At 35.0% G+C, this 25,509-nt stretch overlaps 2 protein-coding genes across 3 annotated transcripts in view; one reads left to right on the top strand and one right to left on the bottom strand.

Moving 5' to 3' along the window:
* Positions 1-6,359, bottom strand: part of LOC111057128 (tetratricopeptide repeat protein 17) — a 69,230-nt gene extending 62,871 nt beyond the window's left edge. Inside the window, exons 1-2 of one of the 2 annotated variants that reach the window (XM_039424837.1) lie at positions 6,111-6,359; positions 4,032-4,303 (exon numbers count right to left, since the gene is read on the bottom strand). In XM_039424837.1, the coding sequence (XP_039280771.1) occupies positions 4,032-4,303; positions 6,111-6,230 (392 nt within the window). In that variant the 5' untranslated portion in view covers positions 6,231-6,359. The remainder of the gene's footprint in view (positions 1-4,031; positions 4,304-6,110) is intronic. The other variant, XM_039424838.1, reaches the window with a different exon arrangement.
* A 2,781-nt stretch (positions 6,360-9,140) lies between these two features.
* LOC111054744 (soma ferritin) lies at positions 9,141-23,220 on the top strand. Its single transcript, XM_022341842.2, has 3 exons — positions 9,141-9,473; positions 12,316-12,540; positions 22,223-23,220. Exons 1-3 carry the CDS (start codon positions 9,369-9,371, stop codon positions 22,412-22,414), a joined length of 522 nt encoding a protein of 173 aa, XP_022197534.2. The 5' UTR covers positions 9,141-9,368; the 3' UTR covers positions 22,415-23,220.
* Positions 23,221-25,509: the final 2,289 nt, after the last annotated feature.

Here is a 25,509-nt window from a genome sequence, read left to right on the forward strand (position 1 = left end):
CACCATCGAACCACAGTCGCTCCGCCCACGCACCCATCATGAACGTTACGGAAGATGTTAGATCTTCTCGCGTTCCCCGGTCGAACCACTGTTGCTCGCCGGTCGATCATCAATCGCTCTGCTGGAGTGACGTTCGGTTGCGGAGCAGAGCGAAAGTCTGTACGCACCTTTACACTATCATCCACCCAAAACAGTAATAATAGACAGTAGTCGACTCAAGTTAACAAAAATCAGCTTGAAATTTGGAACATTGTCGACCTATACCATGGAATATCTTCTTATACTATCTTTCCTCTATGGTATCAGTCTGCAACGGAAATTTGATGATGTAAAAATCAAACAGAATGGCTCAACTTTCCTTTTGTTTCACTAACACAAGAAATGGTCAAAATAGATACTTGATGAACTGAAAGATTTACGAACTGAGACACTCCCTCCAAGCCACTAGGAAGGGTTTGTGGAAATCATAGCTGATTAACTAGCGGAGCTTGTCTTAAGCGGTCACCCGACCTGAGAAATTTTGGGCTATCATCACTGATCTAATCCGAATGATTAGACAGCACACAAATCCAAAGGTAGCCAAGCAAAAAATCAATACAGTTAAGCTGCGTGACAATGAAAAATTGCTACATTTTTAATTAATTGAGAGGACATCAAAGTAATAGCTTGGGAACTAGTGACTGTCATAGACACCAAATCACTAGTAGTTCTGTGAACAGTAGACCTCACGCAGTATTCTCATCCACAAGTACCTGATTAAAACCACGGTATTTAGATAAAAACGGTAGTGGTCATGAAATGTGTGCGCAGTGGCCAGCCAGCTAGATTGCGTCATCACCACCAACCGAGGTTTTCAACACCTATTGGCAATTCAAGAAACTTATTTGCTAAAAACAGATGATTGGATATAAAATAACGTCAGCTACACCAGAAATTTAGCACAAACATGCGCGTGACACCTACCGTCTTCTTCCATATACCGTGATTAAAACTATAGACCTTATGAAAATACAGCAATAGACTGGCTTCTCTACACATCTGTGTAATCACTTGTCAGCTGATTTATGATGAATAATTCTATAGTCTGATTTTTACTCCAATATTGGCATATGAAGGAGGCTCCTTTTTCCATTTATATTATCATTGAAATGCAAAATTTCCAAAAACCATGTATATAGGTCGACGCGCAATTAAAAAAGGAACATACCTGTCAAATTTCATGAAAATCTATTACCGCGTTTCGCCGTAAATGCCCAACATTTAAACATTAAGAGAAATGCCAAATCGTCGACTTGAATCTTAGACCTCACTTCGCTCGGTCAATCAGTACAATATGACATTACATTTATTACATTCCTTAATCACAACATCAAATTAATGATTGGGAGAGAATCAACAGGATAAACCCAAAACTGTTCCTCTCCCTAATTTTGATAAAAATAGTCCAAATGAGGTTATGAAAACACTTTTATAAAGATCACAAAAATTTACAGTCCAAATATACATTATACTAAAAATTTTGTATCTCGGTTGATCAGAAAGATGAAACAAATTATTATTACACTTGAAAATGCATTAATAAATTATTGAAAAATAATAAAAAACTTGATAAATTTGAAGCCAGAAAAATCACAAAAACATTGTGACATGAAAAAAGTTTTAAGTTATTTACAATGTGATGAAACTAAAAAAAAATTACAATAGTTAGATTCACGTTATAAAGTCAGCACCTGATAAAAATTGGTTTGCTATCCTTGTCTGTTAACCGACAACAAAGCAGATATAGCTCCATCCTTTTCCAACTTTGAAACGTTGCCAAATCGTTTGTAGGCTATGAAGAAATATGATGAACTACCAGAATTAATTTCAATGATGAAAATACAGTAACAAATCATGAAAAGATATATTTCCTTAGTGGATGAAATATTCAAGATATAATTGACTATTATTGACAAGAAACAAAAATTACTAGTTGGCAATTATTAATTGGCAAAAGACAATTGACAACTCTGTAGTCCTATTATTTGCACTGACCTTGGAACTTGAATTTTACTACAGGATACTAGAATGAAAATGGTATTACTAGTTGTGGTACTACTATGAAAAAATTGCAAGCGCCAACATGGATTGAAAATATTTCAAGACTTTTGAAATATCTATACTAAATAATGTAAGATAATAAGCGAGTAAAATTGGATTAGTCAGCTTATTTCTTCGATTAGATTGTGGTACTGAGATACAAATATAAGGTAAGGTAGCCAAGAGATTGATTCTAAACTTTGTAGAGGTTGTGAAAAGTTGAATATACGTACTTATCTTGCAGATGAGTCAGTCGGAAATTACTTACAATAATGGCTAATGTTCTAGATCGTTGGGGAAATTCAATTTATCTAATTCTTATATATCTGGCGCAGCTCTGTGAAGTGAACAACTACTAGACTTGACCTATTTCGGACTATGTGTAACCTTATCTAAATTTGGGAGAGGAATAGCACAAGGTTACCTTATCTTTTCTCTCCCTGTCATTTTGATGATGTACTTACTGTATGAATTGATAAATAAAATCAATCAATCATTCAAAGTAATTGAGGATAAAAGAATTCAATTTGAATAAGAAACATCTAGATTCCGGTTAGTTTTTGTAATTGATAGAGGTTACTACGTTTTCCTCTAACTTGATAAATTAACAATAGCAATAGAAGCTTTGATTATATCAATTTATTAAAGATTCTTATTGAGTGATTTAAGAGGAATTGCCCACTGCACTCTTCTCATTCTTCTCTACGTTTTGATGCTTCTTAGTTGATTAGGCGAATTGCTCTGGAAAAATATAAACAGAATTGAATAGTTCTATAATAAAGAGGTTGCAATTCCTCCAACTATCAAGGAATGAAAATAAAAAATCCAAGCACCCTTTTAAAATATTTTTATTCACAACATGTTCCAACATTAATGTCTTTTCAAGTCTTGTATGTTTTATGTACTTTCAATCCTCTAACTATGTATGTTTGTATAATAAGCAGTATGCTATGTATATAACTATGATAGACAAGTTGAGTATCATACCCTTTATTTTATCACAACACCTTGTTTTATTTTGTCTTTTATACTTGAAAATTTGAGTTTCCTGGCCCTTAACTTTATCAAAACATTCTATTTTATTTTGTGTTTAATACTTTATAATATTTATTATATTTAAAGTTGACAATATGTTTGGTTAATGGACATTAGTGGAAAGTGACACAAATAAAAGTATGACACTGGTCGCCAGTAACTTACCGTCTCAACTTCCCCGTCTATAAGCCTCTCATGCAATAGAATTTTAAAACATCACAAAAATATGAATTTATTACGGAAAGACATAACATCACAGATAGCTAATACTGTATACTGAAAAGAAACATTGAATAGATGGAGATACTAATAATATTTCTTGAGAAGATAATTAATTTATATTATTAAACATCACACAAGATTGAATATATAACAGAGAGCTGATATTGTAATCTGAATAGACGGAGATATTGCTTCAAAATACTATAGTGAGGTCCACGTTATAATAGCAGTGTTTGATTAACAATGGTATTGCTATCCTTGTTCATCATTCAACAAAGCGGATAGCGCTATCTCTTTCACGCTTTGTTCTGTTGCCAGATCGTCTTTTAACAATGTAGAATTAATAATTAATTAACAAAATATTTCATCCTTATTATGAGAATTCATTATGAAATTATTGAAAAATATTTTGCTTAAAAATGTTGCTTAATAAAATATAATTGATCATTTTAAACGAGAATGAACCGTTGAAATTACATAAAACACCTGTATTATCTACCGTCTATAGAAGGCATTGACAAGACAGAGGATCGGCAACGTTCTTCTCATATTTTTCTCCACTGCCATTATAACGTGGACCTCACTATAGACGTGTCACATAACGTCACAGAGAGCTGATATTGTATACTGAAAATAAACATTAAATAGATGGAGATACTACAAATATTGCTTGAAAGACTAAATGAGAAACTCACTTGATTCCTTCTCTCTCACTGGCGTCATCAAATATGTTGACATAAAGATCAACTTCGGACAGTTGGAGGCCGATATTGCGACAATCCAGGTCCGACTTTAGAACACGATCTTTCAGCACGGAGAAACTCTCTAGGCCGGTCCACTGAGACTCAATCCGAGCATTCCGTTTCAGCATCTCTGCATACAGAGATTCGATTGTTTCCAGGCGCTTCTCTTGCTCCAGAAAGGACACCAGATCGAACGGCTGACGCAGGTAAAATGCCGAATCCAACTGGAAAATCGAAAATAGTTCAGAAATTTACATCAATACCATTCGCATATTAAAAAACGTTTCGTACATCTTTGCTTTAGAGCTATTTTATTATAAGTGCACCTGTACTATCGATATTAGAATATTGATAGTATCAAAACTGAAACTGGAACTTATGTACTGGAAATAAATCTGAAACAACTAAATTTATGAAGCTGGAGGTATTAAAGGGTTTCTCGGCAAAAAATGTCAACTTTTGCAGTTCTACGTTTGAGAAGAGCAACTTTTTTCTACAAAAATCGACAATTTTTTTGTATAAAACTGTTTGAGATCAACATTCAGTTAATTTTAAATGTAAGAGCCTGGGTATGAGTAGACTCAAAACTTGGTCTACTAACTTTGAAAACTAGCTCATTTAAAAAAAGGGAGAATTAGGCATGAAATAGATTATAGCAATCTGTACTGGTGGCTAGGAAAAGATTCTACACTATCCATTTAGAATAAATTTCTTCAATTTTTGAACGACTAGCAGTTGTCAGGAAGATATTCAGTACATTCAGTCCATGACCGGCAGTCGTCTGACTTCGTCAAAATATCGGCAGATGGCGGATCGAAAGATCTCGTTGTCCCAGTGAGTGAATGATTCATTTATTGGAGAAAATCTGACTGCTAGTCGTACTTTTTAATAGCAGAAAGTAATGTAATAATAAGCAGTTTGTGATGAAAAACAACATTGAAGAATAAATTTCTTCATTACAAGCAGGTCCTCTAAAGCTGTGTTTACATCAAAGTTGTCAACAAAATATTTTTCACAAAGTTTTATAGAAAAAAATTGTAAATCTTTTGTAGAAAACAAGTAGCTGTTCTCAAACGTAGAACAATAGTTAACAATATTTTTTCTAAGAGAATTTTAGGGTAGAAATCCTATAGATGGCCTGTGGTCAGTGGAGGCGACTCCTGGGGACATCCAAAAGCTCACTGTGCCTGGTGTTGTGGAATGTGGTAGTGAATGTCACTACGGGCAGCCAGAGTATGCAGCGTCCTCTTGATATACACCAAGCACAGGAGGATGTAATTGCTGGTGACCGTCAGCTCACCAAGACGATCAAAAATGGTTCTCACAGCCCTCTTTTGCAGTGTATATTATTGACATAGTTTACATGTCAATCCTACGACAAGGACCAAGTCAGTTCCACTTTCTGACACAGTCAATCCAGATATCTGGTCATGACTAAGTAGAGAAGTATGAAGTAAGCTTCTGGACTTCAGCCTGGGAGGGTAGTAGGCGTGGACTTGCACAGAGTGAACATTTTGTTGGACACTTTATCAGTGTTTTCCACACTGAGTGGAAATAAAAATTTAGGCTAGATAAAAACAAGGATTTCAAAAAATCCTTGCTTACAATAAAATGTTTCTGTGATTCTCAATAAATTACCGCAATTTATTAAAAACTCAGTAGACAACTCCGGTGTATACAAGGTTTAAGGGCAACATCCGTCATTCAGAGATTCCAAAATAAAGTTCTTGAACCATCACATATAAGCCTGTATAAATGCACATCTTGCCTTTTAGTTGGTGTAGAGCAGAAAAATCTCTTTTCAGCAGATTTCATCACTTTTAAACCAAATACTGTAGGTAGGCCTACATACTTGGATCATTCTAGGAAACCTACTAGAAATAAATGTTGATGAGATAATTTATCAAAGACAAACCAGCAATTAATGATAAGTCAAGCTTTCAAATATGAGGTTTTCAATTAAAATAAATTATATACTAATTGAAAATGAAGAAAAGCTACCGTTCAAGTGACATAGCCTAACCTATTTACCTGAGATTGAATTCTCCCGTTTTCGGTAACTACCCAATGTGTGGAAGCTGATATTCCAAGGAAAATCTTGAATAATAAAGCAAATATTTTCCATGATTTCATTTTAATCAAATAGATCATTCATACAGAAACATTAAAATAGATATTTTAGTACATATTTAACTAGGATAGACACTGTAAACATGGAAGTGTGTGCATGTGTGGTTGGTGGTTATCCGTCATGTTGATTATTTTGTTCTTATCACATGTGCAGTGTGCGCTGCATCTGTAAAAATCTGTCATAATTAGCATAATAATAATTAGTATTATTTCAAAAATGATCAATAGTGATTATTCAAAATTGAAGATAATTATTAAAATAGTATAATTCAACATGTTTTCACTATTCAATCAAGAATTCCCTTATTCGAGACTCTAGAATTCCGGCACCACAAATGTAAAAAATAGTGATTGGAAAATTTCTCCGTCAAAAACTTTGACAGCTATATGAGTTGCTGTGAAACAGATTGTAGAACGGGATTAAATGAAACATTATGAACAAATTTCAATGTGATAACATTATTTATTTTATTTCGAATTAGTTGTTTGATCAACGTTCTTGTCTTTCTTGTGTTTATTATTTAAAATAATAAAAAAATTGGAATAATACATTATATAGTGATGTCCACGTTATAATGACAGTATTTGTTCAACTTTGGAATTGCTATCCTTGTCTATCATTCGACAAAGCCGGTGGTACTATCCTTTTATAGGTCCACAACGATGTCAATTATGTTTTTGACAATGTAGAAATATAATTAATTAATGCAGAGAATCGTCATCGCTATTCTCATATCTTTAATCACTGCCATTATAACGTAGACCTCACTATAGGCTACATTTCCCTCACTTTTCCTGGTCATGTTCAATTTTGGGCCCCTTGGTCTGGTGCTGATGTTTATGGATGATTCCACAATCTACTCCAGAGGGGCGACGGTTCAACAGGATGGTTTGCGGGCTCAGCAGGATTCTCTGAAACAAAACTGGGTGACCGCAAACAAGCTGCACTGCTCACAATACTCAAGAAGCTGATCAGAATTCACAAGGCAAAATACAGATGGGCCTATAACTAAATGGGTCAGTTTTGGAAGGATTCAAATCCCGGCCCGGGGAAGATATTTATCTCGGGCCACTCCCGTGTTTCGGATGGTCACGTTAATTCGTCGGTCCTGGCTACCTAAAAAGCAGTCGTTAGGTCATGTCAGAGGCCCTGAAATTGATCAGTTGCGACCTGAAAACTCTGACACTTGACCTGAGCCAGCCAGGTCACATTATTATAAGTGTCGCCTTCTTCCTTGAAGACTGGTATAGCTCATCAGGAAAAACAGCCTGTAAGAGACACTGATTAAAAACACAGTTAAAGGCTTAATACAAGACAATAATTATGATATTCTTAATAAATATGCTAGACATTTAGTAAATGTCATTACTTGAAGATTTGCTCAAGCCAGTCATAATCCAAATCCAAAAAAGTAATCTCCAAAACATCCTCACAAGGTGCTAGGTAATAGGTCCACATCACTTAAGGATTGCTCCTGTGGGGTCATTCGGCAGGGGCTGCTGATGTCCTGAGGCTACAAAAGAGGGCTTTAAGAATAAAATTATAACAGGCAGCGACCATCTTGCCCATCTTTGCTCGCCTTGGTGTACTGACTGTCTTCAGCCATTTCATCCTCCTGTGCTTGGTGTATGTCAAGAATATACAGCATACTCTAGCTGCCCGTAGTGACATCCACCGCCACAACACCAGGCACAGTGAGCTGTTTAATATCCCGAAGAGACGTATCCACCGATCACAGGCCAGTCATAGGATTTCAGCCATGAAATTCTACAAGCTGCCTAATAGTGTGAAGCAATTGAAAGAGGCCGCCTTCAGGAGAACCGTCCGGAAGCTACTGTGTGACAAGGCATATTACAGTGTAAATGAAATTATGGGTGATAGTTTGAATTTTTTCCGAGAGCGCGAGCACTGGATCACTGCCATCTGAAGTGTTACATGTTATTGTTTCTGTTAAATGTGCTTTATACATGTTTTTATTTTTTGACGCCATCGATCCCACGCGTCTGGGTGATGGATGAAGCACAAGGTATTAAAGGTATCGCGAAGGTAAGTATAGTTGAGATCGGGCTGAAGAAAAATCCTTTGCACTCAGTGGACGAATAATATTCTGATGCGCACTAGGACAGTACAGTTTGACCTAACATCTTGCTTTTTCATGTCATCTATCCAGTAAACTGAGTAAACTGGTCATGGACGTAGAATAAAGAATAAGGAATTAATATATTGCCATATGAATTCAGAAGCAAAAATCTAACCCCTCATCCTTTCCTTTTACTCTTGAAACATAATTGAACAAACATTTTTGGGTTCATCCAGCTTTATAGGTTAACTTGAATTGAAAGGAACTGAGACCCTCTGATATGCTGCATTTAATTAATAAGATAAGTCAATGCAACTTAAACTATTTCTCTTGATATTTCACTGCTCTCAACTCAGGCTGTCCAGTGTCCAGTTGACAGACTACTTAGCAACGTTTAGCAACGTTGCCATTTTCCCATGATCATTCCATTGATTTTATTAGATGAGACTCATGAACTGCGCGAGTTCACAGAGAAGAGGAATGTTCTCCTTCACAGAGAAGAGGATGTTCTCCTACTTTGTGGCGAGTTCTACTGTTCATTACTACATTTTCGACGCGTAAGGACTGTGGACAACCGCCTCATTCAAGCAAATGTTTTGTTTCTGGATTAGTGTCACTTTCAAGGGGTGCCGAAATTATACGTCCCAACCCATTTCATAGGAATTGTCAATACTAGTTTGTGATGGTGATTGGAATTTGAAAAATATAAAATAAACAGAGATGAAGAGTATAATAAAATTCGAACACTCCTTAGAAATAAAGTTGATGAATTATTTCTGAATAAAACTGGATATCAGAACTTAAAATTTTTGTTGTGGCTAGCATGTAAATTTTGTACCATGTGATCAAAGAATCACAGATGTGTTCGTACGTCGTTAGATCAGTGGAGGGGAGAACCTTTTATATACGCGTGTTTCCGCCTGTGTTATCAGATAGCATCTCAGTTTTGTTATTTCATTTTCAAACTCCAGGTGCCATTTAGAATTTTATAAGTTGTCAGCTTCAGTGTGAGTTACAATTTATTATAATTCATCAATAATTGTCAGCATCCAGTGAGGTCTACAATTATTGCTTGAAAATGGCTGTCAGTCAAGTTCGTCAAAATTTCCACAACGACTGTGAAGGCGGTATCAACAAACAAATCAATTTGGAACTGTACGCAAGCTATGTCTACCTGTCCATGGTGAGTTGAGTAGACTTTTATACATCCATTCCCAATTAATGTTTTGAGAAGTCGTTAAAATATTATTCTTACTTTAATTGTGCAACTTATTGCAATAATTCAAATAGCCTAGTGTTTATGCCATAATCTTTCATGTATTTTCATGCTTTACTTTCTGGTGTCAAGTAAAATTTTTTATAAGGAAAAACTCATTTTAACAGTAAGAATGTTGTTATTTTTATTTTGAGTATCTAGGTCTAACTTATGTAAGTTTTGTTAAAACTTCAAAATTAACAAAATCATTCCATCTATAACATTTTTATCCATTCTTTCATAATATTTTTCTTGTTAATACCATACAAATCAAAAAAGGATTATAACGTCTATCAATTAATTAAAATTATTTAACAAATTGGTAAATATTAGTTGGTATTCATTCCTAAGAAGGGGCATTCCCAATTTAACTACTAACCAGTATAAAACCATCACACATGGTTACTGTATTGGTTTTAAAATTCCTTTATTTTCTGTCATAGGATAATAAACTATCAACTTCCCAATTCTTTTTTAAAGGTCCTTTTGCAAATTCGTAATAGGCTATACTTGTCAATCTTAAGGTAAAATTAATTTATTATTCCACATACGTAGAAAATTTTGTAACCAAAATCTGGGTTTTAATAAGCATAAGTTACCTCTTCAAAATATTTAAATTATATAAAATTAATGTTTCAAATAATCGAACTTTTTAATATTAGATGAATTATGTTAACCTCTTTAAATAAAAAATGGTGAAAAAATTAATTTGGATTAACTTTATAGGATTTTTATCTAGAACAAAAACATGTTTTTTTTACATTTTTGACGTGTCCCAGTGGGCTTCACTTTAGTGATCCCTTTTATGGACTTATTTAAATAAATACTAAATACTAAATGTTATAGATAATTTTTGGATGTTTTAGTTTTTCCTATCGTGCAAAAGCTTAGTACACTCAAATCATTTTAATTTATTTTGTATAATTTGATCAATAAATTTAATATGATTTCTAATAGGTAGAATAAACAAAGCTAAAGCATTCCTAATAAGAATATCTACTAAAGTATCTAGAATATTTTTTTGGGAATTTCCTGTTTTAGCGCTGTATTGGTGCGACAGTTTCCTTGTTGCATATGTTTTATGATTGATCCTAGTTCCGGGAAAATCGTGTGACTCAACTATACATCCTGTCTCATCATCAGGAAATACCTCCTGGCTCCTTCAAGGAATGCATGTTGTGGTTTTTAAAAAGCTTGTAAAATTTATTGTCAATAATCTTCTGTCAATTGAAAATAAATATTGTGTAATGCAAGGGCCAAGCCACACCAGACATTTTCAGACGAGTCGGCTGTATTCCACTATGGTAGTATTAGCGCCGAGCCAAACGAAGCTGTTTTTAAGGCGTTTTCAGACTAGTAGTTAGGGCGGGCAGGAAGCTTTCTGATTGGCTAATGGGGTTCGGAAATCTGCTGATAATCAGCCAATCGGAGAGTTTCCTGCTAACTCGTCTGAAAATGCTTGGCCGCTATTACTACTATAGTGGAAATTCTTGACAATGGATTGTTTTTTTAGTAGGCTACCAAATTGACTGTGTGGCGAATCATATGATTGCCACCGCCACCTGTGATGGTTTCAACTAGCATAGTTTGTTTAGGCTATCACTTGGATTAGTTTTTTTTTTCGTATTTATCTAGTGTTCAATTTTGTGATTCCAAACATTAAAATTATTTCATCATTTATTTAGTTCCATTTAATAATTTCAATATAGGAAATCATCAAATTAAATTCCTATATTGGTGACCCCGACGTGATCAACAGCAAGCATTTTTACAGATATTTCATGTGAGTAAAAGTTACCTAAAAATTACCTAATTACTCAAGTTATTCACCACGATGGATTTGAACAAATTTCTGTTCAACGTGAACAGTTCACAAAATGACAGCATCAATTGGATAACTTTTGCAAATAATTTAAAATTCTAAAAAAATGTATTTTCAAACCTGTTATTAACCTATAAAAAGAGTCATGTCAGACGCCCTGAAATTGATCAGTTGCGACCTGAAAACTCTGACACCAGACCTGAGCCCGCCAGGTCACTCGATATTATTATTATTATTATTATTATTATTATTATTAGTATAACCTATAAAAAGATGACATTTTTTCATTGAACACTTTCAAGTTTTAATTTCTATAAAAATGGAAATTACACTTCTAAAGAATGAATTAAGTACTTAGCAACAAATAAAAAGAAGACACTTTTTGAATACCGCCAAACATCTGGACTCAAGAGAGCAATATTTCTTGATGAAGCATGCATAAATGACAGTACTATGTAATTCAGGAATGTGAAAGTTGCTGGCCAATATACTATGGCAACCTCTTGCTTCCTTTTAAAAATAATTGTCTTTGAAAGAAAGTTGCTGATCAGTATACTATCGCAAGCTACTTGCTGTTTATGAAGCGGTAGAGCATTTTTGTCACCTCTTAGAAGGACATCCCTTCACAAGCCTCTAGTCTCTAGTCTATGCTTCCCAACCAATCAACTCCACAAACTCAACCCATCAACAATCAACCAATCAACTTCTACCAATTCAACTCAACCAATTATCATTCGACACTGAGTTCTCCAGCATACATCCTTCAAGACAACTCACCTCAGCATTCCCACCCTGTTCCAGGAAAAAAGTGAGCTTCAAGATTTCGGATGGCCAAATCGTCTGCCCGGGGGGGGGGGGGGTAATGTGGCGGCGAATCAACAAATTAAATTCCTATAACTGTATTCGACTACTGAATCCAGTTTGTATAATGTTTTTTTATCTTTGCAGTCCTATCACTTTGACCGCGACGATGTCGCCCTGCCAGGCTTGGCTCATTTCTTCAAGAAAAACTCCGACGAAGAACGGGAACATGCATCGAAACTGATGACCTACCTGAACAAGCGTGGCGGACGCATCAACTTGATTGACGTCAGAGCACCCCCGCGCCAGGAGTGGGGCACTGCAGAGGAGGCTATGTCTGCTGCCTTACAACTGGAAAAGGATGTCAATCAAGTAAGTAACAAAACATTTTCATAAAATGTTTCACATCTAACAGAGAATTAGGATCAAATACGACTTGATATTGTTGAAAAGGATGTCAATAAAGTAATTACCAAAACATTTTCAAATTTTCATAAAAAGTTTCACATCTAACAGAGAATTAGGATCAAATACGACTTGATATTGTTGAAAAGGATGTCAATAAAGTAATTACCAAAACATTTTCAAATTTTCATAAAAAGTTTCACATCTAACAGAGAATTAGGATCAAATTATCCAAACTCGATATTGTGCCTTACAAGTGTAAAAGGATATCAATCAAGTACCGTATATTTCTCAATTTTTCATGAAAAATTTTACATCCTCCAGAAAATGTTAAGTTTGAATCAAAACTGCTTGATATTGTCAGAACTATTCATTTAACAATGATTTTGATTTTTATGACGTGGCCTATACTTGTTTTATACTTGTCGTTGGCAATAAATGGATTTGATTTTAACAAAAACGTTGATTCACACAAAACAGAAGGTTTGAAATTAACGTTCACTCCCAGTCAATTTATATAGGACTTGGCAAATGATGAACAAATTATCTTTCTCAAAATATTGGATAATAAATCAAGCATAAAAAGCCAGTCACTTTAATAAAAAATCTTAATAAACAATGCCTTTTCTAAGTATAAAATTATCATAAAAAATATAGCTTAATAATATATTGAAGATCAGTCTTCTTGGAAAAAAAACAATTTCATTTAAACCAAATTCAAATAAACAAAAGTCTTCTATATATCAGCTATATACTCTATTGTATTAAAAACAGTAGCATTATTTTTACTTTCCTTGCCCTACTTACTACAATAGGTAAGGAAAGTATTGTTCTAAAAACATGTGGCTACTTATAAAGAGGAGAAAAGGATATGCAATCCATAGCCTACTAGAAATTCTTCTTTTCAAAGCGTAGGCCTACTAAAAAGAATTTCTAGAAGACTATGGGCAAACAAAAGATTGCAGAATAAATTATTAAAAAAAAAAAAATGGAAGAAGTATTAAACTATTCTGAAATATTAGAATAAATTACTCGGCCATGTTGACCGTGCTCGGTATCTTTACTTTTTTAAGACAGCATTTTTTTGAAAGAGCAATAATAATCTATTGAACAAGTTTACAACTCATATCTTGCGATTTGCATTTAAAATTTACGATATCTTGCATTTTCTTGCGAAATTCACTCAAGCTTATTCCCGTTACCGTAACCTTTTCAATACCAGATTATTTGCATCTTCCAGATAGATTATTATTTGTACGTCACTAAAAATGTATTTTTTAATAACATGTTCTATTACTTTTGGCGTTGCAAAAACCTCGTCACTCTCAAACTCATTGCTGATACACGTAGCTTCCGAGAAGTTTACGAAATTCAACGAAACCGGGTCAAGAAAGATGTTTGTAAACAACTTTGTTTTTATAAAACTGCAGATGATGTAACACTTATTGTAGGGTATCGCAAAAGATTAATAAATCAATTTGAATAATATCAAAATTCAAGTTAGGATTTGCAGTTGAATGTTATCGCAATAGTATTCTAATTACGGCATTGAAAAATTATCATTTTGAACCAACAACGTTATCAATTTGAGTTTAAAGATAAAAATAATTGTAAATTTTCACTCAAAATTGAACTCAATTAGTCGTGCTTGGTCTGGATTTCCATTCTATTTAATACCTATGTAGTTATAAATTTCATTAGGTTCTGTAGACTCGTTATCTGTTGACCTTGAAACTTAATGATTGTTGTTACTCATTTCAATATTACACAATTCTATTGACAGTGTAGAAATTCAAAGAATAATTTGCTTTCAAAACAATATCAAATGCTAGGCCTACTATTGTTTGTTTTAGGATCAAACGCTTTAGGTAAGGCAATTAATCATCTACCAAGATTTTTAATGTTTCATCTAATTACAAACTTATCTCAGACTAGTCTGAAGTGCAATAAACAAGTTATTGCGTAATGAGGAAACTTTCTTTGTGAATCATCTGTGTGATCCCTTTGTTTCCAATTTTCCTTATTGCAAAAATAGGCTACTTTATAAAAATTATCACTTGTTTTCAATAACCACGGTTTTAGTGTGTTACAACTTTAATCATTGAAACTCAAATTTCATAATATATCTTGACAATCCAACTTGAAAATTCACTTTCCTATGGTTAGTTATATTTCGGTTCGATCATGTAATTGTTAAAGGGAGATTCACGATTTTCAAAGTCAGTATGACCATAGAGAAAAGAAAGCATAAGAAGATATCTCACGATATAGGTCGTTTAGGTTTCAAATTTCAAGCCGATTTTTTGGTAACTCAAGCCAATAACTGTCGACTACTGCCCATTATAACTGTTTTGGCCGTGTAACGTGTAAGAACGGCACAGTATGAGACACTACCAGCGTCACATAGCTTCACAAAAATAAGTATTAAGAGTATCAGTTAGAGTTAACAAATAAAGTTGGAACATAAACACCTATTTAAAAAAATAAATATACCATGGAATATCTTCTTGTACTGTCTTTTCTCCATGGTATGACGAAATATTTATCGTGCCAAGCTAATGACGTTCTATAAGTAATTCGATTCTTATCAATCCGTACATGTTTTGAAATGTTATTGTTGGAACATGACAAATAAGACTTGCACTCGATTGTGCCGATATCTCCGCCTCCTCGAAAATTCTAAACTTGTCAACAAGATACCACGCACTGCATTGCACAACATGGCGACAACCCATGATAACATTTAACATAGGCTTCTACTTTCAACACAACTTTATCATTCTCCACAAGTTTTCCGTTTTGAATATTCTACGGTATACTCATTTTCAGTTCCATTCAGTTTTCCGCTTATATTCAAATAGTTTAGCTCGTTTAAAATGAATAAATGTGGAGATATAGTTTCAGCTATATGCAATCCAAATAAAACTTTCTAACATTGACCTTGAGTATGCTATAGCAGTAGTAACTTCTTACTATGCAGTTTTAATGTCACGTCTTGTAGAATTCAATACTCACAAAATGAAACTGTACCAATATTAATTTCGCAATGCTATCTAATTAGAACGTGTAAGAACTAATAACAAAATAATTCAATTACAATTAAGTAAGTGAATTATGTAAATTGGGAGCTTATTTATTATTAAAACACACAAAACAAGACAAAAAGAAAATAACAAAGAATTGAATAAAATGAAGAATAAAATGTTACAAATATAAATAAAAACCATGGGCTTTGTGGTTGGGTGTGTTGGAGAAGAGAAAAAAAAGAGAGGAAGGTACCTAGCCAACTATGGTTTCCCATCTAATAGGCAGGCGCAAAGAGGAAAAGAGAGAAGTTTTTTTTTTTTTTTTTTTTTAATCACATTACTATTGCTATCTAGTCTTGAGACTAATGAGCAAATTTTATCAAACCTAATTTACTAATTGTATATAATATGGACTACAGTGAAACTCTCTTTAGAATTTCTTACTGCTACCTACTAATAATTATTATGTACATCTATTAACTGTACTACTTAAGCTAGATTTCACTCAATCACTGCTCTGCTTTTTCACTAGACACCACTTTCACTGCACACCAATTCAAATGGTTTCCTTCTTTTCAGTCTCCGCACCAACCCTCCGTTGTCTAGCAGCTGGATTGCTTCGACGTTCGTGTGTTGGTGGAGCCGTTCTTCATGACTTTCTGCATACCTTTGAATCTCACAGGATACCATGTTGACTCCCAGGTCCCTATGGATGTCGCTGTTCCGCACATACCAGGGAGCATCAACGATGTTTCGGAGCACCTTGTTCTGGAATCTTTGTATGATGGTGACGTTGCTCTGTTTGGTGCAGCCCCATAGTTGTATTCCATAGGTCCAAACAGGTTTGAAGATCTGCTTGTTGAGGAGCAATTTGTTTGGTATTGAAAGTGATGAGTTTCTTCCAATAAGCCAGTAGAATTTCTTGTATTTTATGTTCAGTTCTTCTTTTTCTTTTTGACATGCTCTTTCCAGCGAAGCTTAGCATCAAGAGTCATACCTAGGTATTTAGCTTGATTTTAATGTGGTATATTAATTCCATTGATGTTGATTGGAAGGTACACAGCTCTCTTGTTGGTGAAGTTAACATGAATCGACTTTTCCTCATTGAGCTTCATTCTCCACTTTTTGGTCCAGTCTTGTATCTTGTTGACAGATCTCTGAAGCTTCGCTGTTGCAATACCAACATCACTGTCTACTGCTAGTAGGGCGGTGTCATCTGCGAACGTGGCTGTGGTATTCTCCTCCAAATTAGGGATATCACTAGTGAAGAGAAGATAAAGGACTGGTCCTAAAACACTTCCTTGCGGAACTCCTGCTTTTATCTCTCTTAGATCAGAATATGAATCTTCATATTTGACTCTAAAGTACCTTCCTGTCAAATATGATTGCAATATTTCTGTAAATTGCTTAGGAAGCATTTTCTTCAGTTTATAAAGAAGTCCCTCATGCCATACTTTGTCAAAAGCTTGCCCTATGTCGAGAAAAACTGCTGAACAAACCTTTTTTTCTTCCAAGCTCTTCTCTATTATATTAACTATCCTATGTACTTGATCAATTGTGGAGTGTTTTTTTCTGAAACCAAATTGATGATTAGGAATTAATTGCTTTCTCTCAATTATTGGCTTGAGTCTACTCAATAATATCCTCTCAAACAACTTTGATAACACAGGTAACAATGAAATTGGTCTGTATGAAGCTACTTCATGTGGTTCTTTTCCTGGCTTGAGTAACATTATAACTTCAGCTACTTTCCAGACTCCTGGTACAAATCTGAGTCTGAATGAAGCATTCAGGATGTTTGTTAGCTTGATGAGTGCTTTCCTTGGTAGATGCTTCAGGACTAAGCCAGTTATCAGGTCAAATCCTGGAGTTTTCTTAGCATTCATAAGTTTTATTTCCTTTCTCACTTCTTCTACTGAGACATTCATTAGTTCTTGATTTTCCTGCATGATGTTACCTTCAATTTCTAGATCTTCTTGAGCTGCAACGTTTGGCTGGAAGACATTCACAAGATGATCAGCAAATGCCTGTGCCTTTTCTTCATTATTCTTGGCCCATTGTCTATTCAGTTTCCTAATAGGGGGAACTTGTTGGATGGGTGTTTTTATTTTCTTAGAAGCCTTCCATAGTGAGTAATCAGTGTTGCCTTGTCCTGTCAAATTACTCAAGTAACTGTTGATTGATTCATTTTTAATAAACTGTATCTCTCTTTTCAGTTCCTGTGTGAGAGTATTCAGTAATCTTTTATCTTGAGGAGAACGTGAATGCTGCCACCTCCTTCTAGCTCTTCTTTTCTCTGCAATCATTTCTCTTATTTCCAATGGATAATTATTTCCTACTGTTCTTCGTTTCCTAGTCTGCGGAGTATTACACCAGGCTGCCTGTTGTATATCAGTAACAAATTTTTCCAGCTCCTCATCTATTTGATCTGCAGTTGTTAATGGTGAATTCAGGTTAATTCTTTCCTCCAACACTTGCTGAAAGCCATCCCAATCTGTATACTTATTAACTAGTGTGGGATAATTATTTGGTTTTGTAAAATAGTGTCACTCAACTTCAGAATAATTGGAGAGTGGTCTGAATTGAGATCAAAACTTTCCTCTACTTGCAAATAGTTTACTGAAATGTTTTTGATTATGAAAAAGTCTATGAGATCAGGTATCTTACTTGTATCTGTAGGCCAATAAGTTGGTTTTCCAGTTGAAAGAGATTCACATCTTGACTCTCTTACAGCTTCGTAAAGTACCTTGCCCTTATGAGTTGTTAATCGTGATCCCCAATGAATGTGTTTTGAATTGAAGTCACCGCCAAGGATAAATCTCGTTCCAACATATCAAACATTGATAGATGATCTTCTTTTCTGAATGAATATCGAGGAGGACAGTAGACAGCTGCAACTACAAATCGATAATTAACTGCTTCCACACATACTCCTATCAATTGAATTCGTTCAGTTTCTAATTTAACGTGTTCATTATGCTGAATGCTCTCTTTGATTATGATTGAACTCCCCCCTCTCGCAACATTGTTGGGATGTAAGGCGTGGTAGGTCCTGTAACCTTTAAATTTTATGTAGGACTGTTTTGTAAAGTGAGACTCAGAAATGAGACAAATATCTACATTATCTATGTTTAGAACTGCTTCCAATTCCAGTTGTCGTTGTAAGAGTCCATTTGCGTTCCATTCCATTATGTTTAGTGAACGAATCATTTTGGTTTTTGTTGTCTATTATTGTCTAATTTCTCGATGCGAGATTGAAGGGATGAAATTATTTTCTCTTGTTTATCAAGTTTAGATAAGATGAGCTGTAGGATTTGTGAGGTGTCTTTTACTTCTTCATTTTTCTTCATCTGCGATTTATTTTCTTTGGATACGATTTCGGCGAAAGTCATTCTCTTTTCTGTGGGCCTACTTTGATGTTGAGTGGGCCTACTTTGAGAATTAGCCACATTCCGAGCCTGAGAATCGACAACATTTTTTGATGTTATATTCTTACTGGCTACCCTACTCGAGTTACGTATTTTTTGTAACTCAATTGCTACAGAGCAACCACGGTAGCTTGCAGGATGAGCTTCACCACAATGAATGCATTTCGGTAGTGCTTCACTAGGTTTCGTACACTCCTTTGATGCATGTTTTCCAGCGCACTTCACACATCTGGCCTCCTTGTTGCAATAAGCCTGAGTGTGGTTGAAAGCCTGGCAACGCTTACATTGAGGTATTAGATTAACTTTCTTCAATGCTTCAACTTCTACTCTGCAACCCAGAATATGTTTAAGTTCAAAAACCTTCTTAACATTCTCTTCTGCGCTGAACGAAACCATGAACATGTCTAATGGTTCTTTAGTTTTCCACTTCAACTTATTCACTACATCTACCACTAGCAATCCCTTAGCCTTTAAGTCCTCCATTATGGATTCTATACTACAGGAGTGATGAAGTTTTTTTATCATCACTCTTATGGGTCTCACCTGTTTGTTTTCATACGAGTGCCAGTTGAAACCATCGTTGATTAATTCTTTTGTAATATTTCTGTACGTTCTGAATCTACTGAATTTACTTTGAAAGTCTCTCTACTCAAGAGCTTTATTCTAAATTTTTCATCTGAAGTCACTTTTTTCAAACTTTTATGAAGAGACTCCAGGCTCTTTATACCATCCACTATGATTGGTGGCGGTGGCGTTTCTTTCTTCTTGTTCTTTACTTCCTCACCTTTATTCTTCTGCAATGAGGTGATTTTGTTCAACTGACGATGGTTACCAGTAGGCTCATTCTTTGGTTCAGGAGACAAAGTACTATTTAGTTTCCTCTTCTTTGTAGTACGTTTGTTACGGGCCCTGATCCACTCAGTCTCTTTTGCCAACTCCTCCTCGTTAGTTGAGTAGTTTTCAGCAACTGCTGGACTGCATGGTTGTTGAATGTTCTGTTCTATTTTTTGAAATCGCAATTCTAAGTCTTCAATTCTCCGCTGAAGTTCTACGTTGCTCTTCTCTAGCTGCTTTCTCTTCTCATCCGACTCCTTCCAGGCGATGAAGAGTGCATGCTCGGCGGCTGAATGGAGCTTATTTGATTTAATATAACGATCCGGTGAACACTGGATCTCTGATGGTTTGGTGGTGTCCATGTTCTCGATGTTGCTTTCCTCGTCTTCTTGCTCTTCAAACTCCGGGGCAAGAAAACTGGGTAGTTTCAACAATTTTCCACTTGACGTAGCCATAGTCAATAATTTGCGAACATACTTTTCGAAAAGCCCTCGAACTCACTCACGATCGCGGAAACGCGAGCGCGAACGAAAATTGAAGGCCGCGCGAAAGTAGGTCACTTCGATTGCATAAAGACGGCGGATTTTAACCGAAATTTGATGCAATGTTTTGTTCCACTTAAATACCGTGAACAATCAACTGCTGACTCACTACTTCTACTGCACTACACTACGAGTACGTCTGCACTGTATGAGAGCTAACGCGATACTGAAAAGAGAGAAGTGATGAGGAAAAAAGGGAAGGGAGAAATGGGGGAAGGAAGAAAACAGAGGAATGGGTACGAAAAATAAACGTAAGCGAGTCCACTGAAAAATGAAAAACAATGCTGGAGCAGAAATCTCGAGTCATATATCTAAATGGAAGAAGAAATTACTGTATGTCCAGTTTTTTATATCCAGTTTAATTTTTCCGCTGATCTTATTGTCCATGAGAAAGTAATTTGGAATAAGGTTTATTATTTTAGTACCTATGTAGCTTATAATATCGAAGTACTCTACATCTACAAACAATTATGAGTTGGCTATAGGATATTATGATTTTATTGGTATTGAATATATTTAAAATATTTCATAATATAATGCTTCAATGTTGTTTTCCATCACGAACTGCTTATTATTAAATAACTTGCTATTAAAAAGAACGACTAGCAGTCAGATTATTTACAATAAATAAATTTCTACATTCACAACCAATTTTGAGTGTAGTGGTATTGGATTAGGCACCAAAATAAATCGCATGTTCAATACAGTATGAGAAAGTTGTCTAAAATGGAGACATGTGGTTGAATTATGTATAGCCTATTCTTTCGATACAGGTTTTCCCATACCACAGAAAAGATAGCATAAGAATATCCCATGGTATAGGGCGTTTATGTTTCAATTTTTACTGTTATCTCAAGCAGATAGACCTAGTAGATGCTTTTCGTGAAGCTATGTGACGCTGGTAGTCTCTCACACTGTGCCGTTCTTACACTCTCACACCAACTAAACCGTAATAATATACAGTAATCGGCTTGAAATTTGGAACATGATCAATCTATACCAAGGGGTATATTCTTATGCTATCATTTCTCTATGTCTATACACATTATTATTTTTTCATTACATAGTGCTATACATAGGCTATATTTCCCCTAGAGAAAGGATTAGATTAGATTTCTTTATTTATGTATGTTACAATATTTACCGGCTTATACACTAATTTACATTAAATGACGGTAATGCTAATATTTTTCAACGAATTTTACAAAGTATAGATAATTAATCAATGAGAATAAAGATTAAATGCAATTAGAATAACGATAATATAAAATTGTAATTCAACTTCATAAATCGGTGGTGTTTCAACAAATAGTTGTCGATTCTTTAACAAGGATAGGATCGCATAAGATATATTTTCTCCATGGTATTTATCATGCCGTCTATATCCACCGTATATCACGATGATTTGTTTTGATTTGAACGTTGCCAGATTGTTTTTTTAGCAATATGGTAACATAATTAATTGACAAAATATTTTATCTCAATTATGAAAACTAATTGTTAAATATATTTTTATGACGAACAAAATATAATTTGTCATTTTAGATAAGAATGATCAGTTAATATTGCATCAGATATCAGTTATCCTCTTTAGAAGGCAGTGGCAAGGTAATCGGCAACGCTGTTTCCCTATCTTTCTCCACTGCCATTATAACGTGGAACTCACTATAGTGAATGTATCAATCACAGACTCTGTTGTGGGAATGTGCCTTTATAGTGTGAAATATTAGTATGACTTATATATAGTATGACTTATTTTACACATATTAGTATGACTTGTGCTATTGCTAATGTAGGCCTACTGATTGTTTTGTTTCAGAGTCTGCTGCATCTGCACGAAGTGGCAACAGTGCACAACGACGCCAATCTCACTGACTTTTTGGAATCTGAGTATCTGCAAGAGCAAGTCGACGCCATTAAGGAGATCGGCGACCTCTTGACCAACATTCGTCGCGTCGGCGAGGGTCTCGGCATCTTTGTTTTCGATAAGGAACTCAAGGAGCGCTCTTAATATTTTCCATATCAAGTACTTAGTCAAGAAGTTAACTTTGTAATATTCAACTTCATTAGTAAATGATTATATTCATCATTATGTTGACTAACTGGGATTTTATGACTTTATGTTTCATCAGTATTAAAGTGAGAGAATAACCCTGCTGACAATGTGCACATTTGAAACAAAGTCCTCAACTTTTCTCAATTAGAATAGTTTCTAGTACTCCTTGAAAGAGCTCAGGCATTTATAAAAATAAAGTAAAGAGTTACATGATTCAATGTTTAAATATCAAACTCAGCGAGGAAACTTGTTATGAAAATTTAAATATTACCATTATTTCCATGCAGAAACAATTATGTAAGACTCGCTCTTAAATTGTTATAATTACTCTAAGATTCAATGAGCACGTCTCTATTTTCCAACTAAGCTCATAAAAATTGTGTTGATGGCTTAAGTTTTTCAAAACTGTACCTTCGAGAAGATTGTAAATAATCTTGGTTTATAGTCAAGTAATGAAATTAGTTTTTGTTTAATTGTGACAATGTCGTCGATAACATGAAATTGAATGGTCATGGTAGATGTGTTTTATATTTTTCTAAATCATGGTCAACATTCAACATTACAATTATTTTGTTCTATTGATGAAACTATTGATTTATTTCTTTGTGTTAAGTATTATATTTCAAGTCTAACTGCAACTGTCTGTGATTCATATTAATTTTCATTGGTTCTTTTATCTGAGCATATATTATTTCTAAGCATTCTCACAAGCAAATTATTGTAACTTGGTATTGTTTTCAAAGTAAATTGATGAAACATTTCTGATTGTATTCATTTTATTCAAATCCTTACCATCATACCATAAACCCGTTTTTCGCCCATTTTTTATTATTGCTGAAAATGATGAACCTACATGAGACCTTGTATCATAGAAACAGATATTACAAGAAGATATCCCATGGTATAGGGCGTTTATGTTGCAATTTTCAATGTTAACTCAAGCCGATAGTCCTAGTACTGTAGTTGTTTTTCGTGAAGCTTTGTGACGCTGGTAGACTCTTATACATACTGTGCCGTTCTTACACTCTCACATAGGCAAAACATTAATAATTGACAATAGTCGACAGAATAAGCTTGAGTTAACAAGAAATCAGCGTGAAATTTGGAATATAAACAACCTATACCATGGGATATGTTCTTATGCTACCTTTTCCTACGCTTATACGAAGGTGTTGTGAAATGTTTTCGTGCTAACCATGAAGAGACTCTTGTGAACAAGAGCTATTTTTTAGCCATATTCTTACAGTTACTGTCATTTTGGACACCATAGTAATTTTGTTATTACACTCCTTTAAGTAAGGTTCAATATAGTGGAGCGGTGAAGGTAGAGGGTTTCAGAGAAGATAGCTGATAGTAGTTATCAAAAGTAATGCTTGTATTCAAATGTGTCAGAACATAGTAGAGCGGTGAAGTAGGGTTGAAGCAAAGAGAAAACATATTCCATGGTATAGGGCGTTTATGTTGCAATTTCCAATGTTAACTCAAGCCGATAGTCCACGTAGTTGTTTTACTTTCCTTGCCCTGTTACCATAGGTAAGGAAAGTATTGCTTTCCGAAAAAAATTGAAGGAACCCCGATTTCTAAATTTCTATTTGTTTCAGGGTCCCCTGAGTCCAAAAAAGTTGTTTTTGGGTATTGGTCTGTGTGTGTGTGTGTATGAGTGTATGCGTCTGTGTACACGATATCTCATCTCCCAATTAACGGAATGACTTGAAATTTGGAACTTAAGGTTCTTACACTATAAGGATCCGACACGAACAATTTCGATCAAATGCAATTCAAGATGGCGGCTAAAATGGCGAAAATGTTGTCAAAAACAGGGTTTATCGCGATTTTCTCGAAAACGGCTCCAATGATTTTGATCGAATTCATACCTCAAAAAGTCATTGATAATATCATGCTCCATCAACTGCCACAAGTCCCATATCTGTAAAAATTTCAGGAGCACCGCCCCATGTATGCAAAGTTTGATTTTAGATTTCCAATTATCGGGCTACAGATACAATTTAAACAAAAAAAATTCAACTGGAAAAGATTGAGCATAAAAATCTCTACAATTAATATTCAGTTACATTTTCACCTAAAATTGAAAATAATCTCGAAAATGTGATTATTCAATTACAGACTGTTGGCAACTTTTGATTCTATTAAATGATTCACAATGAAGAGATAGCAGACCTCGTGTGTCTCCAGCGTTATAGTCCTGTCACCAGCTGGCTCAGATCTTTGAATAGTAGACTTGAGATGCGCGTGCACACTAGCGTCAGGTGATCAATTTTCATAACGGCAAGGAAAGTTGTGTGAGTGCGCCACACCAGATTTTTTCGAGAAGCTGTGCGACGCTAGTAGTCTCTCATTCTGTGCCGTTCCCAACAAAACAGTAATAACCGACATAATAAGCTTGAGTTAACAGTGAAATTGGAACATGAACAACCAATACCATGGGATATCTTCTTATGCTTACTTTTATGTACGGTAGAAGGTGGAGGAAAGTGGAGACATTTACATACATTCATTATTCTCATCAGCTACCATCTCCGTTCCACAATGTTTCAACCCTATGTCAATGCCAGGTGTTCGGTGCCGAGTCTGACCAAGGACTTCTCTTAAGCTGCGTACAGATATACGCACCGCGAATATGAGCAGTTCACTTTTAATCAGCTGACTATATCTGTATTTTTACAGAAACGGTAAGATACAGATATAAAAAGCTTGGCATCAGCTGATTAAAAGTGACCTCTCTATAGTCACAAGATACCTTACTTCATCCAGAAATTACACTCTTAAAGGTGCGTACAGATTTACGCGCCGCGAACATGAGCAATTCACTTTTAATCACCTTATGTGATTAATTGCTCATGTTCGCGGCGCGTAAATCTGTACGCACCTTTAAGAGTGTAATTTCTGGATGAAGTATGGTACCTTGTGACTATAGAGAGGTCCACGTTACAATGGCAGTATTTGATTAGCATTGGTGTAGCTATCCTTGTCTATCAATCGACAAAGCAGATAGCGTTATCCTTTTCTTTCTCCACAACGTTGCCAGATCG

Source organism: Nilaparvata lugens, chromosome 3 (genome assembly GCF_014356525.2).
Source record: "Nilaparvata lugens isolate BPH chromosome 3, ASM1435652v1, whole genome shotgun sequence".
In the NCBI taxonomy this organism is placed as follows: Eukaryota; Metazoa; Arthropoda; class Insecta; order Hemiptera; family Delphacidae; genus Nilaparvata; species Nilaparvata lugens.

Excerpts from the sequence above, each read along its gene's own strand:
- LOC111054744 (XM_022341842.2), top strand. The coding sequence starts at position 9,369 with ATGGCTGTCAGTCAAGTTCGTCAAAATTTCCACAACGACTGTGAAGGC. Across the intron at positions 9,474-12,315 it reads GCTATGTCTACCTGTCCATG|TCCTATCACTTTGACCGCGA; the intron begins GTGAGTTGAGTA and ends TTATCTTTGCAG. Across the intron at positions 12,541-22,222 it reads TGGAAAAGGATGTCAATCAA|AGTCTGCTGCATCTGCACGA; the intron begins GTAAGTAACAAA and ends GTTTTGTTTCAG.